Here is a 20,772-nt window from a genome sequence, read left to right as displayed (position 1 = left end):
CGATCGACCATTTCACAGGGGTCGCCAAGCAAGGCTGTCCACCATTTTTCCCCCTTTTCCGGTGGGTGCCTTACCTCCCTTGGGCTGGGCCAGCTGGTGGCCCAGCCGGTGGTCGGCCTGCTCCATCTCTGCCGCTTGCCAGCTACACCTCAGCTGGCACAGGGGGCGGCACCACACATGTGCGGTGTTCCCGGGCAGGGAAAGTCCTCAACTTACAACCGGTTGGGTAGTCCTTGACTTACGACCAGTTGGGGGTCGCAGCATTAAAAAGGTTGAGAACCACTGCTATAGGGGGTGGTGCTCATCTCCATTTCAAGGCCATTGAGCCAGCGCTATACAAAAACATTTCTGCGGTCATATGGCCAGCAGGATGTCATGCAACACTGTTACCTTCCCACCAAAGTGGTACCTATTTATCTACTCACATTTGCATGCTTTGGAACTGCTAGGTTGGCAGGAGCTGGGGCAAGGACAGGAATTCACCCTATTGCGTGGCACTTGGGTCTTGAACCGGGGCTGCCGGCTCTCCAGCCAACAAGCCCAACATCTTAACTGCTGAGCCACCACGCCGTCCCTCAAGATAATAGACAGTAGTCTAAAAAATGTTATACATCTTTGTGCTTGCCCTTGCATAGGTTACATTAAGGGGAAATCTTACTTTAACCCTACTACAGTTAAAATTCCTTAAGCCTGAATCAGAAAAAAAAGGTGTTGCAAAGACATTTTGGCCCAGTGTTTAGATTCAAGGGGGGGAAGGGCCCCAGAGTGGGGCAATCTATAATCCAGCCTAACATTGACCACAAGTAGAAGTCGTTCCTTCTTCTTTTGTCCCACCCACCCACCCACCCACCCACCAGAGAGAATTATTTTTTTTAAATAATAAGCTGGTTTTTCATTCCATAAATACAACAGTTTTATTTTAACTTAAATCAATTGAACAAATATGTTTCTAGTTGGGTTACATTTTCAATTCATTAAAATTAAAATTGTGGATCATTTTTTCTAATTCAAATATAAGCATACATTAGTAAATGTTTAAGCAATTTCTGTAGTTGCCTATCTCACCGTAGCAAGTCTAGGCAGATTACAAAAAACTAAAACCACACAACAAAACACAGTTTAAACAATATACACAATATGTAGGGGGAAAAGTCATATATAACATGCCTGAGTTCCAAAGGAAAAAAAATGTTCCACTTCAGTCACAAAGACAAAATTAACTATCACCCAACTGCCTGGTCCAAATACATGTGGGAATATCCAGATCTTTAATGCTTTACAAGAGGCCAAGAGGGTTGGGGCCAATGGGATCTTTGAGGAAAGGTTGTTTCATTTTTTAAATAATAATTTTATTAAATATTACAATTCATAAAAACTAATAGAAGCTTAAAGGAATAAATTTAGAATGTGCAGAAAAAAAGAAAGTAAAATAGAAAAAAAGAAAAAGAAGAATTTGGTAAAGAAGAAGAAAAATAAATAAAAGTACTGTTATAGTACTAACATGAAATGTAAGAAGATATAAGGTATTAAAAATCACTATCACTGTCTAATTTTTCACTAGCAAAAAGCAGAAATTATCAATTTTCATGCTTTTTACCATTTCATTATTTAATATATCTTTAATATTATTAATACATCAGAGTGCCCCTGTATCTTTAAGACGTAGTGGGAGAAATTGTTCTGAGAAGCAGCTGATTCATCTGATCTAGTCATATTCCTAGGAATCCTAGAGTCTTAGTAAGTGGTTAAGGATCACAACAACGTGGGTGGCCAATTTTCTCCCCCAGGCTATAAATTCCTACCAATCTTGTGGGGAATAATTCAATTCCATTTCACAATAAGATTGGTAAGCATACTATGTTCAATAGTTATTAGGAATTATTTTTCTCCAAGACATTTTATAATAGGCAGTTTCTGTTGTGGATCTTCCTACTTGTATATAGTAAGAATAGAAATTGACAACTGTCTTTGTTAATTTGATATTTAGATTGTTTTAGAAAGGAAGAAGTGAAGTGGTTTGGATTCTTAACATTTCTGCTCAATGCTTATTGTGTCCTTGATTAAGTAAATCCCGCCCTATACTCATCTGCTTTTCAGTGAAACTCCAGAAACAATTCTTTTATTTGTAATTCATATATTGTACTTTCCACTTTGAAATCTAACATTGTAATAACGTATACGTTTTCAGTTTGAAAAACTTGTCTTGCATTCTTGTATTGTTCATGAGTGCCACCATTCCTCATGTACCCAAACTTGTAATCCTTGAAATTTTTTCTGCAGTTCCTCTGATCTATAACGGTATATTCTTCCTATCTAAAAGTTTCCTTTACTAGGCATGTTGCTTCAATTTGTATTAGAATGAAAGAAGTAGAATCCAAGACTGGGGAGGCAAAATTATCTGCAAGTTTAATAGAGATTCATTGTGTCCCAGTCTTGACAATTGCTACCATAGACAATATACTATATATCATACATCAATTTCAGTCCATATTTACAACTATGTTCTTATTGGTGATTACAAATATGTTTTGAAGGACATTTCAGAGACTTAAACCAAAACTGACTGAAACTATTCAACCTCATAATGGTAAACATACTATCTTAAAATAAAATAAATGTAATATGCCCATCCATGCCATGTGTTTGCTTTATTTTAATTAAAAGATGTAAATTAATCTATTTATCATTTATTTTTAATATTGCACAAAATATTTTAGCCATACATTAGAAGCTTTGAAATTAGCATTGTATCATTCAACTTCAATTAAACTATTCTGCTATTGTATTTATTGCCTCTCTTGAACTGCTATAAATCAAGTACAGCATTAGTATTAGAAGCCACCATAGAAAATACTGTAACTATAAACTATGTGTCACTCCACATTGATGGTAGATTTCCAAAATATAATTATAATCACATAAGTAATACAATATATTTATTACATGCTGAAACTATAATGTGAGCATGAGGCATAGATGCATTAAATAAGAGAAGAGTAGGAGGTGATTTTAAAAATGGTTTTGGGTTTTGTAATCAATAACATTGTACTTGTTGATTCAGATGTTGTTATGTATGCTGGCTTTATTTTTTAAATCCAGATTTTTATCTGTAAATCTGAAAGAGCTTGAACCGTAGGTCCTTCATTCCAATGCCTTTCATTCAGATTGGTTTTTTTAAAAAATAGATAATATTTTTTATAAGAGTCCCCGAAGGAAATACTGACTCTAAAGCAGAGGTCTCCAACCTTTTGGAGGTTGGAGGGACCAGTTCTGTGGAGAGAGGTTTTTCTGTGGACCAGATAGTGTGTGGTTTTGTGTGCTGCCTGAATCCCACAGATGGGGCTTTGCTTGTTTGTGGAGACCAGTTGCTGGCATGCTGTGGCCCAGTACCGGACCACAGACCGGGGGTTGAGGAGCCCTGCTCTAAAGTATGCCTTCCTGCTTATCCTGTCCATGATGAGAGACTGACTGAATATGTGCCATCAAATTGGTGTCACCTCTCACTGACCATCTAGATTTCAGTGAGGATAATCTGTCCTTCCGGTCTTGCATCAGTCACTATAATTAAGTCCATCCACCTTACTGCTGATTATTTTATTTTTTCTTCCAACTTTCCTAGCTTTATAGACTTGTCTAGAGAGCTAGGTCTTTGCATAATACCAAGTCATCTGCAAATGTTTGCAGTTTATAAGTTTCACCTTTTATTTCTAGTCCTTTAATTTCTGGGTCTTGTCTAGTATTTCTATTTAAAACTTCCAAGGTTAAAATAAATAACAATGGAGATTGTGGACATCCTTGTCTTGTGCCTTTTCTTATGTCGAACTTCTCTGTATAATCTCCATTTACAATCACTTTTGCTATTTGTTTGTAATATATTGTTTTAATTATATTTATAAAATTTTGTCCAAAGTCCATTGTTTTTTGTTGTTGAGTCATAAACTGCCAGGAAACATTATCACATGTCTTTTGAGCAATTGTTTCCCTGGATGTATTTCATAATATTCCAATATGTTCATTATAATTCTTGAATTATTTTTTATTTTTCTCTTTGGTAGAAATGCATTTTGATCTGGATGTATAAATTCAGTTAGAAATCTTTTCAGTCTCTCCGCTATTATTGAAGTGAAGATTTTATAGCCCACATTTAGTAAGGATATCGGTCTATAATTTTTTATCTGTGTCAGGTCTAAGTCCTTTTTTGGTATCAAAGTAATATTTGCTTCTGTCTGTGTGTTTGGGAGTTTAGCCTCCAATAAAAATTCATTACACACATCTTTCAACAGTGCACTTAATATATCTTGTAGACATTTGTAAAGCTCTGCTGGAAGCCCATCTGGTCCCGATGTTTTTTTTTTTTTTTTTGGTCTTTTTATAGCCTCTGTCAGTTCCATCATTGTTATTTTCTCATTTAACATGGTTTTAAAGTTTTCTGGAATTTTTAGTAAATTATTTCTTTCCATATATTGAATCATTTTCTCCCATGAAATTTCTTCTATGTCAGGGGTGTCAAACCGGCGGCCTGCGGGACGGATGCATCATAGTGAAACCGTGCCCAGCAATGGCAAAAAAGTCGCAATATGTCGTGATATCACATGACGTTGCAAGTTTGACACCCCTGTTCTATATCATACATTCTTGTAATATTCTTTAATTATCCTTTTAATTCTTGTAATATTCTTTAATTATCTTTTTATTGCTTCATTTTTAAATTGTAAACAGCCTTTTTCATCTACTAAGTTGTTTATCAATTTTTTCTCCTTCTGTTTTTTAAGTTTGTAAGTTAGCCATCTCCCTGGTTTATTTACATTTTCAAACAAGTTTTATTTTGCTCTTTTAATTTTCTGTGCCAATTGTTCTGATTCTATTAAATTTAATTTATGTTTTATTACTTCCATTTGTCTTTTCAGTATTTTCTTTTGTGGATTTATTTGTAGTTCTAATTCTAGTTTTTTTAAATACTTCCCTTAACAGTATATATTGTTGTCTTTTTTCTTTGTTTTTTTTTTCCACCATGTATGTTATGGCTACACCTCTAAAGTATGTTTTGGCTATATCCCATACATTTTGTAATGTTATATCTTTTTTTTTATTTTCTTTACAAAAAGCTCATTTCTTTTGTTGCTAATTCTATACATTCTTTCTCTTTTAATATGGATTGGTTCAAGGTCCATCTTAATTTTTTTTGTATTCCTTACAGGATTATGGTCTGTCCAAGTGCCTAATTCTATCTCAATCTCCTAAATATTAGTTTTTAATTCAGGCATCATCCAAACCATGTCAATTCTGGACCAAGATTTATGGCTATTCGAGTAGAATGTATATTGTAGTTTTGCTGGATTAGTTTCTCTCCAAGTATCTTGTACACCAATTTCCTCTACCATGTTAAAAAAAAAGTCTTAGGTAATCTTTTTCTTCCTCATTTTCCTGTTTTGCTCCTTTTATAGTCTAATGTCCCATCTACTATTGCATTAAAATCCCCTACTAGGCAGCTGTTTTGATATTCCATTTCTGCTATTTTTCTATGAAGATTTTGATAAAATTCTTCTTTGATAAAATTGGTGTCACCTCTCAGTAACCATCTAGATTTCAGTGAGGATAGTCTGTCCTTCAGGTCCTGCAACAGTCACTATAATTGAGTCCATCCACCTTACTGCTGATTATTTTATTTTTTTTGTCCAACTTTCCTAGCTTTATAGATTTGTCTAGAGAGCTAGGTCTTTGCATAATGTATCCAAATTTGAGCTGGACATTTCTTCCTTCAATGAGAATTTTTGGTTGATGATTCATTTGTTTGTTTTCTTGTCTATCTATGGCAGTGATGGCGAACCTTTTAGAGACTGAGTGCCCAAACTGCAACCCAAAACCCACTTATGCATTGTCGAGTGCCGGGTGGGTGTGGCCCATTGGGTGGGCGTGGCTGTGGTGGTAATGGCAGACTGGGTGGGACTAAAAAGTTCAATCAATCAATTCCAACTTTGCAAGATTTTTTTTCCCCGCAAGAAGTTGAAATTGACTGATTGATTGAACCTTTTTTTTTTTTTTTTGCACACGGCAGTGGAAGCCTAAAGCGAAAAGGTTTTATAAAACCCAGCTGAAGGCCTAGGATTGGGGCGATGGCACACGTGCCCACAGAGAGGGCTCTGAGTGCTGCCTCTGGCACCCGTGCCATAGGTTCGCCACCACTGATCTATGGTATTTTCAGCAGTCTTCTCCAACATTAAAGTTCAAAAGCATCAATATTCTTTTTATTCTGCTTCTTAAAACATTTGCTTCCATAGAGTATCACAAAGAAAATCTGATCTTTGTAGGAACAGACGCCTCAGAGGTGTATTTTATAAGTTTACTCAATCTTAATTCTTTATAGTTTGTCCATCTATTCTAGTTAAGTTTTACAATGCTTAATAGGCCTCATAGTAAACAGAAAAAAAAGGGGACTGAGAGGAAAGAAAAGAGGCTGCTTTCAAATCATGGTTACAGTCTAAGGATGAAATGAGGAAGGCAATGTGAACATCAGTAAGATGGTTCCTGGAAAGTCACATGTTTGTTTAGAATTGACACAGTATGCTGTGGTGAATACAACTAGTGTGATTTATATTTTAGTGCATTATGCAAACCCAGCTAGTTAAAAGTTACGCAGGAATCCATGGTTAAAACATACTATGGCTTAGAATAATGTATGAACTTAGTCACGCAGAATAGACTTTATTAGTGGCTGAATTAACTACTGTTTGCAGTTAGTCTGTCCAAGGGCATCTGGGAAATAAAACACATGAGCAAACTCAAAACAGTCATCCTGTTTTTCCCTATCAGCCCCTAAAGAAAGAGAATGTGTCTATCAAAGTCTATGCAACATTTAATGATAAGGAGCTTCTTACCCTATCTGACTAGTCCATGTGGCAGTGGAAGTTAGTAACTGTAAAATGCCATCTTCTCTTGAAGCCTACTGGAAATGCGGCCTTCCTCTGAGATATATTTGAATTGCTATCTTTGATGTAAGCAAGTGTGGACCAGGACTCAGTTTATTATTTGAAATATATAGGGACAAATTCTTTTATGCTGAAGCTGTTCAATGCAGGTGTGCATACTTGTCAAATGCTTTTTGGAAAATAGTGACATTACATTGGATACAAAAGGGGTGAAAGAAGTGTCAACCATTGCATTACAAATGGATAATGGATAAATGCCAGCTGAATGCTCATGGCACGGGTGTCAAATTGGATCACATCACGTGACATATCGTGATATTTTTTGCCTTTGCGGATCTGGAGTGGGCGTGGCCTGCAGGTGACATGTCCGACCCGTAGGCCGCCAGTTTGACATCCCTGGTTCATGGCTATTGCACAACAATTGGTACATATTCATAATGAACAGAGTTATGCTGCCTCTAAGTTTTGCTAGGCATAGGCAATGAACATCATTTAAGACAGGGGTCTTCAAACGTGGCCCTTTTATGACATGGATTTCAACTCCCAGAATTCCTCAGCCAGTGTGCCTGGCTGAGGAATTCTGGGAGTTGAAGGCCACAAGTCATAAAAGGGCCAAGTTTAAAGACCCCTGATTTAAGACTTCAGGGGCCAGTTATGTTAGTTGAATACATAAGTGGTTGGTTCACAAACATGCTGAACTTAAAACAGAAATAGCTGGTTCACACAACAGAGTGAGAACAAATATTATGGTTTAGTCTAACGTCTGACCCCAATAACTGAGAAGAGCAGAGAAGCAACTGAGCTAACAGCTCCAGCTTTGAGTGATTGGCTGATGTAATTGATGTAGGAGTGACACAGCCAAATAGGTTTAGATGGCAGATTCAGTATGAATTATGAGTGGAGTGGATGGGTCTCATTTCAGTAGGCAGGGCCAAAAAAACTACTCTTCAGTCCTTTGAGGAATAATAAGATTTTGCTCTAAAACATAATTTCTTTGGGGCATAGACTCTTTTGAGAGTATGAGACTAATGGATTTCTTTTCAGAAAAACACGAGTTTTAAAAAATAAAATAAAATAAAATAATAAAATAAAATATGCAAGACTACAAAGGAAGCCAATTCTGATTAGCAAAATCTAGCTACAGCCCTACCAGGTTGAAGAAGCCATGCTCAGAAGTGTATAGCACATCACCTTTATGCCTAGAGCTATCTATACATCTTCAAGACTGTTTTATTGGCAGATGCTTGTTCAATATGCAAAGTCATGTTTTGCTTCAATAGAGCTTACTTAATAAACCACAGTTGGATGGCTTCACCACAAAATAAGCCTATATTGGATAAATTCATAGAAGCTAAGCCGAGACCCAAGAAACCACCTTTGATATAGCACTTTAAAGGAAACGCTCTCAGTTTGAATGAGGCAGTGCTTGAACACCCGAGGACCAGCCGGTACCTTAAGCACAAAACAGCCTTCAATCCTCTTCGGCCCAGCTTCCTGGTGCCTCCTTAAGAGAAAGGAGAAAGGGGCGGGCGAATTCTTTCACGCTCCTCCTCCTCCTGGCTAATTCACTTGCCTTACAAGGCTATAGCAAGAAGGTCTTTATCCACGGAGGGAATCGAGCGAGCGCTGGAATCTCTGAAGCTTCGTGAAGGCAGAAGGAACAACGGCAGGAAGTTTTTGGGAAGCATCAGGGCTTTCTGCGGAATTTCAACAATCAAGAATCCTTGGGATCTCTGCCCAGCCTGTCCCAGTAGGGATAATCAAGGAACTCTCCACAACTAAAGCGGAGCACGCAAGGAACATTCTGCACTGCAGACCATCACTGTGGAGTGGAAATGCCTTGGAGAGGTACATCGTTGGAAAATTTTACGGGTGGACGTTGCTGTTGCCTTTTTATTGATTTAGAACAGATTGAATAAGATTAACTGCCCCGTCGGAAGCTTTGTTTATAAACATAGTGGTACACTTAATTATGGTTTATCGGTTAATTTGATTTTATAGGTTCGCATGGCACAATGGAACATAGATAATTTCTCCTGGTTCTGGGTTTGCAGAAGAGACTAGGCTAAAATATGGTTGGCACATTTGTGTTGCTGTGTGATTTGTGAACAGAGCTATAGTGTCTAATCCCTAAGTAGGTTTCTAATTCCCTGTATCATGTTCCAGCGGGAAAGTTATGTATTTTGGCTACATGCAGTCCCTGTAGAAATCGGTATAGGGTGGCATTGGATGCTGTTATGCTTTAACTCTCAGTTTAGTGGTACGTGTGTTTGAGGACATTCCTTGGATATTCAGGGTTGTTCTCTTTACCTCAATATTGATTAAATATTATTTTATCAGTGATGGATTGGCTGGAAATGTTTTCTGTGTCCTGTGAGAAACTTTTAAAGTAACTCTTGGTTCCTGCGTTAAATATTCAAGTCACACCATTAAAAAGATTACCTTCTGACTAAGAGGAGTATTTGAGTATGTTAAAACATAAAGTCAGTAGAAATGGAAGTCAAGGAAACGTATATCCTTGCAGAACTGAGAAATAATGTTGTATAGCCGTGTCAACTTATTTTAGATGGAGATAAAAAATTAAACAAAAAGGCTTGGGTGTTTTTTTGTCTCCTAAAAGATGACGTTGATAGAATGTCATCTTTGGTGAAGAAACTGTCACTATTCCTTTTTTTTTTGCTTCGGCAAATGATATAATATGGCATGCCTATTTCTTTTGATGTCATTACCATTGAACATTGGTGTTTGCCTGTCTGTATGTTTGCAGAAAACAAGATGCTTTCAAATGTTATTTCAAGATTCCATTAATTTGTTTTTATAACTGCTGATTTTTAAGAGTGTGTGTGAGGCTGTTTCCAGACTCATATGCCCTGTTCTATCATTAAAAAAGATACTCTGCAGCTTTTCTGTCTTAATGGATTTTTTTTCTGATTTTTCTTTAAGCAAAAGGCAATTGAAATGGAAATACATAGAATAGTGACAAAACAAATACATCATGTTTTGGATCTCCTGTAAAAATTCCATCTTGAAGGCAAATGATAAAAGTTTGTCTGGAAACACCCTTCAGAAAATTAAGTTTATAAAAATGTGTGTTTGCGTCTTCCATTGTTTTTGCAGAAATCTTGAAGTCCACCATGTGATTGTGTATTCAAAAGAGTTTACTTCCATATTTTCAAATGCTGATAAAATTGCAACCATGAGCACATTTATCTATATGTAAGCTCCACAGAAAAACAGTTTGATTCAGCCTTCCTTGATTGGGTTCCTTACTAATGCTGGTTTGGAATTCTGGGAGTTATAATGCTAATACAGCTGGAAGGCATCAAGTTAGAGAAAGCTACTTTGAACAACCAGGCATCAGATAATGCTGCACATTGATTTCAGCATAAACTAACCTTTATCAGGAAGCCAACATGAACAGCTATTGATTACAGTTGGATAATTTCTTGTTCATTTGTCAATCAGAGATCTCCAACGAACATCTTTACTGAAAATTGCAGCGAAGCAGTATCCCGCAAACACATTCTCTAGGTATAGATTCCTCTCCAGGTGACCCAACCATGAAATCCTGAAGAAGACTTTACCCAGCATGTTTGAAGATCAGTGATAGGATGGAAGTGCTCCGACGTTCTTCTGTCTTTGCTGCAGAGGTGATGGAAGTGTTTGACCGGACTCCCACTGACAAGGAGCTTGTATCTCAAGCCAAGGTGCTTTGCAGGGACTACATTCACTCCAGGCTTATTCGGGCTGGAATTGGCTGGAATAAGCCTGAGCACAGCTCACCTGTTCCAGTGGGCAAGTTAGCAGAAGTGTCCAGCATACTTTTAAGGTTGGGTAAGTGCAAAAATGGACAAAAGCTATACCTGGCTAGATATGTTAGAATGGCATTGTGCTTGTGATACTTCTGCTCTTTTCTCCAAAAGTTACCTGTAGTCTTATTAATCCCTTATCACCTAACAATTTTTTGCCTCTGTCTCTTTCTATCCCTGTGACACAAAGGCTCTCTCTTCTTCTCAGGGTCCAAAATGGCAAAATCTATCCCACCCTCCCCTGCATTTAGTGAAAAGAGGCAAATGTACATGATTTGTTAATAAAGACATTTGCCTGTATTTTTGGCACCCTTCCTATTTTCTCACCATGGAAAACATGTCTATCTGATCTGTAGTGCTAGTTGGCCAAGGGCTGCATTTCGTGGTCCTTTACCCATCATGTATGTATGCCAATATTTGAAGAAGTACTTAAAAACAGTCTTTTCTTCAGTTATGGAAGAGGGAGAAAAGAAGGATGAGGCAACATGTTTTTTTATTCTTGGCATGTATGTCTGCTTGAGGAACAAAGGTGTAACATAAGATATAAATAAAGCAAGCTTTTGTCAGGCTTCAAAAAATATTTAACTAAAGGCAACATCCAGACTATGAATATGTGTGTGTGTGTGTGTGTGTGTGTGTATGTATATAATTATAATCATATATTCTAATATCTTGTATTCCTAAATCAGGTATCCCCACCTTTCAAGTCCTTTGAAATAATTTGTTACTGGGTTCAAGGAATGTATAAAACAAAATTCGTCCGGGCTGGAATCCTCATGAGTATGCCTATTCATTATCTGTGCATGCAGAGGTTTGTCATGTAAGATAGAGCTGCAACCTTATTTATTTTTAATACTGCAATTTATAGGCTGCTTGGATCTGAAAAGGCTCTTATGAGCTCACCTAAGGTGCAAAATAGCCTACTTACATTGTCTTGAGAGAGATATTGAGTAGAAATACACATTTCAATATCATTGCCATATCAGAGGTATCTCTTCAGTGTCTAGGTTTTCTGGACTTCTCTATAATAGATCAGACTTGTATCTGTTCTTGCCAAGAGCAAACTAGCTTCCAGTTCTCCTTGAACCAAGCTGTGATAAGCATCACATGTGCTGATGGCAGTTACAATGGACACATCTCACTATAGCATACAGGCTATCTGCTTTCATTTGGTCTGAGTTTGTGAGTCCATTTTGTTGAGTGCCTTCTTACACCTTCCTACAGTTTATTGAAAACAAAGGTATAGTCTGTTCCTCATGCTCTCGGACTGGCTTGGGCTGTGCCAGGACTAGCCCTAAATTAGCCAGGAGTAAGAGATGGCTTCTAGGGTTTCAGGTGTCATGCAAGAGCAATAAGTTATTTTCCCAATTGTTCGTATGGATGAAGAGGGAGGTGTATGTGCTGGATTTTATGCACTGAATTCCAAAAGAGCTTTGTTAACCCTTCTTTATTCCCAGACCAAGAGGGTTGTGCATGAGAGTTCAAAACAAGACATCAATTTGGTTAGAGGTGTTTTAGGCTTTATTTCTTGAGCTGAATTTGAAATTTGCTGCTTTTGTGAGCACCTATTAGCCAATACCTAGAAAAGCCATTTTATTTTCTTCTACAAGGGTTGAAGGGGAACAGAAATTATTTCTGGTGTTGTTATTGTTTGTCCAGGTTTTTTTTTCTGTGATATTAAACTTCAGTGGTGCTAATGATGTACACAAAGAGGCCAAATAGCCTTTCTCAGCATGTTTATTTGATTATTATCCTACCTCACACTAATGACCTTTATTAGTTACAACATCCCCCAAAAAAGTGGCCATAGGATTAAAGCAATTTATAATCCAAATTGCAAAAACAAAATGAGAGAGAAAAATAATAAGGAGTACTAGTGATACTACTAAGACGTTTTTTTCTCTTTTTTATATTATTTTTTATAAAACACAAGTAGTACATTATATTATTTGGATACAGTGGTATTTATACAATATTGATTAGAAATTAAGATCACTCTGATGGTTAGATAACTAACTTTTAAAGATAAAGAAAAAATATATTATTAATTCTAATTTCTAAATGTTATAACATTGCTTACATTTTACATTTAAAGCTGAATTTGTAATAAATATGTGCAAAGTACATTAAATTATTTCATATACATGATTTCATGAATTGGTCCAACCTTTTGTGAAGCTGGCCAAGGTGGTAGCTACCCCGTATTCTTTGGTACCAAATTCCTAAATTTAATTAATGATATCCTCGGTTTGGAACATCAGTTTTAAGAGTTGAACATGCAATAACATCTTTGTACAGTTGATTGTTATCCTCCACTACTTTTAAACTCTATCCTCCAGGATGAGAGTTATATCATAAAGCAGTGGTTCTCAACCTTTTTAATGACTCAGCCTTCCATCCTTCCGGGGTAGGTAAAATGAGGACCCAGATTGTTGGGGGCAATGTAAATATATATATACATTGCTTACTGGTGTACACCGCTTAGAGAGTGCTTGCACTTAAAGCGGTATATAAGTCTCATAAATAAATAAATAAATAAATAAATGCTGCGACCCCCAACCGGTCGTAAGTCGAGGACTACTCAACTGGTCATAAGTTGAGGACTACTCAACCAGTCGTAAGTCGAGGACTACCCAACCAGTCGTAAGTCGAGGACTTTCCCTGCCTGGGAGCGCCGCGCATGCGTGGTTCCGCCCCCTGCGCCAGCCGAGGCATAGCTGGCAAGCGGCAGAGACGGAGTAGGCCGAACACCAGCTGGGCCACCAGCTGGCCCAGCCCAAGGGAGGTAAGGCACCCACCGGGCCCCACGCGCGCCAGCAACCCTCCCTGCGCCCGCCGGCCTTCCACCTCCCACCCCTGGCCCTCTTTTACTTACTTTTTTAGTAGTTGCTCAGCAGGGAGGGGTGGAAACTTCTAGACAGCTTGCCTTCGCTGCAGACAACTTGCAGCACCGTTTGCAGAATGGGACTTTTGGCGGGCTCAGCAGGGCAGAGACAGCCTGGACAATTCCTATTGGCCTTTGAAAGCCAATAGAATTAGACTCTATTCAAGAGAGTCTATTCTATTGGCTTTCAAAAGCCAATAGAATAAATGGGAGTAGCACAGCTAAGGAAAAGGGGAAAAAATGGCGGACTGAGTTGTTTGGTGACCCCCGTGAAATGGTCGTTCGACCCCAAATGGGGTCGTGACCCACAGGTTGAGAACCACTGTCATAAAGGGTCAGAGAGCTTGATATGTCATTTTTAGTCCATCCTGGTGATAGTAGCAATTTTAATTTTTTTCTACAATATCCTTTCCGGCAGAATTTGTGTTTTAGGGGAAGGGGTGAATTAATTTTATTTCCTTCTTACTGTTGTTCTTTCCATCTATTTTCTTAGTCTAATTGTCCTCTTATTTTTCTTGGATTTTGCACCCCTTCGTTTAATTGCTGCACAGAAATATCGAGCTTACCTTCCATTGATTATGTTGGTGTTAAATATTTAAACAGGAGAGAGATGTTGATACAACACTTGAAGGTATCTACTTGATAATCATCTTAACTATTAAATCCAGTTAAAACTGGAATGAAATGTACAATAGATTGAGTTAGGATTAGCATTAAATGAAATCAAATTCACACTGAAATACATATGCTACCGAATCCCCTGTTCGGTAAGTCAGACCTGCTCTAGTTTAATGCTGTTTCTCAAACCTGGCAACGTTAAGGTGAGTGGATTTCAACTCTCAGAATTTCAGTTCTTCTGAAAATTGAAGCCCAACCATCTTAAAGTTGCCAAGATTGAGAAACACTACTTTAATGAAAATAACTGAGAATTGCATGGTGGGCAAAAAAGTATGATGGTGATTGCTGTTTTCCCGTTACAATGACCTCAATAGACTTGGTGCTAATTTAATATTTTTAAATTATTTTAAGGCAATTATTTAGAAACATTTCAGTACTAAAACTTTGGCTGATACTGTAAATAATGTACATGACAGTAAGCCAAAACTTTTCTTCTGAGTGAACTTGTGATAAAAAGTTGTACTTGGATGACATATTCATAGTTACATTAAACTTAGTTAATGGAGAAAATATATAAGATTTGGGGGTCATCTAGTTTGTGATTCAACACTTCATGCAAATCCAGTCATCAAAATGTTCCAGTACAGATTTCAGGAAGAAAAGCTCAATCTATCTTGAGTGAAAATCTCAGTGTCTACTAGATATTTTCTCAGCCTACACTCCCCCCTCTTATAGCCACTACTACTTCCCAGATCAGATAATCACCATGACTACTAATAATTTAAAGCAGGGCAACCTTGGCAACATTATTACTTGTAGACTTCAACTATCAGAATTCCCCAACCAGCGTGAGCTGAAGTCCACAAGTCTTAAAGCTGCAGCTTGGACATCCCTGATTTATAATCTTTTAAACTTATCTCAGTTGGTGGTCATTATTATAATAAATTACAGTGAAATCACAGAGTTTCCCAAAGTCTTTCCTTTTATTTATCCAGAATGTCTTACCATTCAGCTTCAATGGATAATTTGTATCATATGTCACTTCCTTTTTTTTTAAAAAAAAAACTAAAAATCCAGAAATACTGTAACTTTCCTTATAAAGGCACTGATTCAAGCTCTCTTATTGATTTAGTTTCCCTTTCTTGAGATTGATCATCAAACAGTATTCTTAATAATGATTATACTTAATATTCCAGATCTGATTTCAGACAGCTTTGCTAAAGAGTTACGGTTGTTTTCTTTGCTTTCTTACTTCCCTAACATGGAGTTTGCCCTCAGCTGGTCTTTTTCTGAATTTGTTGATGAATGTATGATATTGGATCCCCACTATGGTCCGACTAGGCCAGTGACGGCGAACCTTTTAGAGACTGAGTGCCCAAACTGCAACCCAAAACCCACTTATGCATCGTTGAGTGCTAGGTGGGTGTGGCCCATTGGCTGGGTGTGGCCCATTGGGTGGGCATGGCCGCGGTGGTAACGGCAGACTGGGTGGGACTAAAAAGTTCAATCAATCAATTCCAACTTTCAAGATCTTTTCTCCCCCGCAAGAAGTTGAAATTGACTGATTGAACCTTTTTTTTTTTTTTTGCACACGGCGGTGGAGGCCTAAAGCAAAAAGGTTTTATAAAACCCAGCTGAAGGCCTAGGACTGGGACAATGGCACATGTGGCCACAGAGAGGGCTCTGAGTGCCACCTCTGGCACCCGTGCCATAGGTTCGCCACCACTGGACTAGGCAATTGGTGTGCCTGCTAAGATGCATTTTTTGACACCTATCAAATTCCCTGCCTTCCCTGTTTTTTGATTTTATTGAAATACTGCATTGGAATCTGGCATGCTACAAAGCAAAATGTAGCTTCCGGTATAATCTGCATTTCCAAAAATGCCTATAAGTCATAAATAAATCCTAGAGGCATTCTTATAAATTTAATTAAGAGGCGACTGGAGCACAATGCTGTTTTTTTATTTGTTTGTTTTTTTCTGTGTGGAACTTCCACACCTGATTGTCACAGCAGATGTCAGAAATCATTTTGAAAGAGTTACAATACAGTCTCAGTATTCCAAATGTGCTCAAACAGCCTAGGGAAGCCTGATCTCAGATTCTCTTAGTCACCAGCTGTCAACTCAGACTCCATCAGTGTATGAGTGAATTTAGGGGTGGGGGTAGGGAGTATGCAATCCTTGTAGACTTGTACTGCAGAGTGCTTGCTGTTTTATTCCCACACCTTGGAAATTAGCTTTTTGGAGCTCTCTGCATTGTCTTTTTGTACTTTTTTACATTCTAAAATTATGTGTGAAAGGACCACCAGCAGGAGATTGGTGCTATATTCACATTCATGGGAAAGTGAGTGATGCAGATACGTAAATATTTTAAAGCTTTGGGTAGTGACATAGGCAGTCTGCCACAATTAGAAGGCCTTCTCTCAAGCAAAATAATCAACTTATATGACAGCAAAGAGCTTTCCCTAGGAGTTTCAGTTATATCTCATCCAAATGTGGTTTTATTTTTCTCAGAAGCTGCCATCCTTGATTTCCTGCCTTTTTTTGCTTTATTTCATGAAGGAGTTTTACACACTCTGGGCAGAAAGTTCTTATTCTCAGAAAAAGCTAAGTTCCTTATCAGGCTGTGCATGTATATGCCATGTTTCCTTTCTCTCTTTTTTATCAGATTACATGGAACAATTTAGCCCTTCAGAGGGTCAAATGTTACAGCTTTCTGCCAAATATTTCATAAGTTGGTTTAAATGAGATTTCCAAAAGATTGTGTAAGTAACACATAAAACAAAAGAGAGGAATGGAGGAGAAATGGCTTTCATGTAGAGAGCGATTTATTTTATTACTTAAAAAAAACCATTTAAGCCACTCTTCAAATATAAAACTCCCAGGATGTTATTCACTGTATAAGATGAATAAAATATAATACCAATAGATTTTCAAAAAAAGAAAGCATAAGACTTTTCAACCAGCAACTTATTTTTTTCAATAAGTATACCATTTTTCTGTTTAAGTGAGAAGTCAAAGCAGCTGGCAACAATTAAAATATAGAATATTAAAAGCTAGAAGAACTAATGCTAAATTAATTAATAATGAATTATCATGAACTAAAATACATTTTGGTTTCTCTGTAAAAGCTAGTGATGGCCAAGCACAATTTCTGAAGCAGTACATTCCAGATGTAGTTAAGATTTAATAATTCCTGGGGTTGAGCTTGATTATTGGTGACTACATAACCATGTTGATATAATATTTTTGGCAGCATGCAGAATGGTTTGCCATTGCTTTCTTCCAAATTCCATATAGAAGACAAGATTTTAATATTAACTGCAAATGCCTGTTAGAGGAAAGGAGTTCACATTGATTTGATGCTGAAATGAAAATATAGATAAATCTTCGTATTAATGAATAATGCTCTGGTACATATGAAAGAAGAAATAAATGCATATTTACCATGTTCAGAACTGGCTAGTAGCTAGTTCAAACTGGTGGTGAAGATGTAGGATCCAAGACAGGGAAATGAGTGGATAGAAAATGGCAACAGTTTATCAATGTTTGTACAATGGGAACAGATAGGTGTGGAACACAATAGCTTCTCATCTAGCAAATCTAACAGCTGGTCCATCTAAGTGTTTTTTTTTTTTATACACTGATTAGTGGTGGCTCTTGAGAGTTGTAAATTAGATTATTTTCTGGTTGTACTACAGTAATAGCTGTCAGGACCTGAGCTTCTGACCTTTCACCTGCAAAACAAGAGCACTAGGCCTACTGAGATTGTACTTGCAAAATGTCTGGAGAAGTTTGTGGAATTGATGGAGCTGGAGATTTGTCCCCAGAGATTCTCCTTTTGCAAAGATAACAAACATCCCTGGCTACTTCCAACCTCTTTGTGCTCACTCCAATTTTTTAAAAGTATTTGATGATGTTGAGAAAGTTGATGTTAGATATGGCCTTTTCTGTGTAAGATAATCTTTCTCCTACGCTTCTGTGGGAAGGGTATATTGAGGATTAAGGAGAGGCTGCCAAGCTAGGGAGGAGTCAGAGAAATAAATAAGGTTCCTGATTTTAGCACCTCACGTCTACTCTAGTGTGAAATAGCTAGTGACACATTAGTCTGCTTGATGAATGTTTCACAGCTTCAGGCAAGCCATAAACTTTTATCATGTTCCAACCATGGAAATCTTTTTTTTTTTTTTTTTGCTTGAGACGAGGTTGACAGATTGCTTTAATAGGATACACCCTTTTTTCAACAATGAAAAGTTAATCCTCATTTTGTCTGGGGTCCTATGTGGAAGATTATCACATTTTTTAGCCATATCTGAAGCAAAACAATACCACATTTCTAAAGATATTGGGGGCAAGTTTGAACAAAATATTATTTTAAACATTTGAATCCAGAATAGCTTTAAAGATGATTAAAAACAAAAGCATAAGCAAAAAAATCTGGTAAGTCGTAACCACACAACTGAATAGTAAAAAATATACCAGACTAGCATAATATAAAGCTGATGTACCCTCCCCCCATCCGGTTGCTCTTAATCCTTTTTTTTTAAATAGCATCTAGTGAATCACATAAAATCAGGATTAAGACATAGATTATATTGTCTTTTGCTATCCATGCTAACATAAGTGCAGAAGGGCACTTTGCCATTTTTCCAATAGAGGAAAAAAATCTTGCTTTTTGAATTGAAAGTAGCAGCCTCATCTTAAGAAATATCATGTTTGCCTCTTTCAGCTTGATAATCCTTTTGTTGTGTTGGGAGTATAAACATCAGAGTTCCCAGCACAGAGGCCAGTTGTAGGAAGGGCTGCCCTGATCTTTTAGAAAATTGTCAACAGCCTTTTTTGTTACTTCTTTTTTTATTTATTAGTTTATAATACAAAATACAAAACTACAAAAGAAAACAGTGGGGAAAAAGGAAGGAAGAAGGGAAGGGAAAAGTGTAGGGCAAAGGGGAAAAAAAGAAAAGGTGTTACTTCTCACAAGAACATGCACACACACACAGTATGAAGGTCAAAATACATGACTCGGTTTCACTTCTTGTGGATGTTTGTAATTGCATGTCTACTTTTAGATGTAAATACCACATTAGGGCAACACCTCTTTAGGTCAAGTCAAAGTCGCAAAACAATTCTCTGAAGGATCAGAGGAATGAAGAAATAAACAGTGATTGACTTTCAAGTCCTTGATCTGATGTGATTTGTAGAAACATTTTTAGAGCTATTTTTTTAGTTTATTTACAAAGTGTTTGCATTAGAGGAATATGCATTGAATGTATAACTTATGAACAAATATATGAATATGCAATTTCAAAAGAAGAAATAGCCTGAATACCATCCTTCATAAACATCTGATAATAATACTGTTTCCTAATTCAATGTACTTTTTAGTATATTAAACAAATCTTAATAAGAGAAATAAGCAGTTCTTCAAATTGTATCCATTGGTATGGATGGAGGGGACAGATGGTATCTGACTCCATAATGGGGAATAGATGCTTATGAAGCACTGGCTAAGGAGGTCACCCCAGAGTAGGAAACAACGACACTCACTGCCAAAAAGCATTATACAACTGATTGAATTGAAAATATTTTCAACTATTTTAATTTGGGTACTAATGTTAGGTACCTGTTGTTTAATTTGTATCTTTTCTAGGTTGGCTACAGGTCTATCATACTATATTTCATCTCATGATAAAAGTCAACTCATGAAAATGACCACCAGATATCTTAGCTGTGCTCATTTTGAGAGGATGTATTGCCTTTCTAAAGCACAGATTACTGGTCTCCTGTTTTTTCTTTATCCTTTGATATTCTCATTAAGACTTTATTCTCAGGGCTACCCAGGGAAATCTATCTGTCAAGGGCAATGGTTCTCAACCTGTGGGTCGGGACCCCATTTGGGGTCGAACGACCATTTCACGGGGGTCGCCAAACAAGGCTGTCTGCCATTTTTTCCCCTTTTTCTTTGGCCACGCCCCTGGCACCCGGTGATGTATAAGTGGTTAGGGGTCACCACAACATGGGGAACTGTATTATGGGGTCACGGCATTATAAAGGTTGAGAACCACTGGTCAAGGGAAACACATCAGGTAATAAGGAGAGGTGTGGTTTTCTACTAATGGCACACAATCTGTGGCACATTATCCTTCCTAGTTCGCATTGGGAATGGTCCTGTCTCTGCTGAAAATTAGACACTCCCACTAATGATATTACCTATTGGGTAATGAAATATCTGCAAGCAAACAGTGAGGTTCAGAGAGCTCCAGCGACTCACTATATGTATTTATTTAAAAGATTTGCTTTGCTGCCCATTTTAGAACTGTAACTCTGGGTGGCTCACAACAATTATATAAAACCAACATCATACAAAAAATAAAGCTAAAAAAGCAACACAAACAGAAACAAAGAAATCTGGTGCCACAACAAATTCCCTTCGATGGTGCCAATAGTGCTATATTCCCTCTTTGCCTTCACCCAGTCCCAACATTTTAGCTATTCTGTAACAACATGTTATTAGCTTTATGTTTTCATCCTGTAAT

At 37.4% G+C, this 20,772-nt stretch overlaps 1 protein-coding gene across 2 annotated transcripts in view; it reads left to right on the top strand.

Annotated features, from left to right (window-relative positions):
* The first annotated feature begins 8,505 nt into the window (after positions 1-8,505).
* The window catches only part of BOK (BCL2 family apoptosis regulator BOK), a 33,276-nt gene continuing 21,009 nt past the window's right edge, over positions 8,506-20,772 (top strand). The window contains exons 1-2 of one of the 2 annotated variants that reach the window (XM_039320562.1): positions 8,506-8,774; positions 10,392-10,760. In XM_039320562.1, coding sequence (XP_039176496.1) covers positions 10,538-10,760 — 223 coding nt within the window. In that variant the 5' untranslated portion in view covers positions 8,506-8,774; positions 10,392-10,537. The remainder of the gene's footprint in view (positions 8,775-10,391; positions 10,761-20,772) is intronic. The other variant, XM_039320561.1, reaches the window with a different exon arrangement.

This window comes from Crotalus tigris, unplaced genomic scaffold (genome assembly GCF_016545835.1).
Source record: "Crotalus tigris isolate CLP2741 ecotype Arizona unplaced genomic scaffold, ASM1654583v1 scf7180000023658.1318691, whole genome shotgun sequence".
NCBI classification, from domain to species: Eukaryota; Metazoa; Chordata; class Lepidosauria; order Squamata; family Viperidae; genus Crotalus; species Crotalus tigris.
The sequence above is the reverse complement of the archived record's forward strand: the minus strand, read 5'-3'. Positions and strand labels throughout refer to the sequence as shown.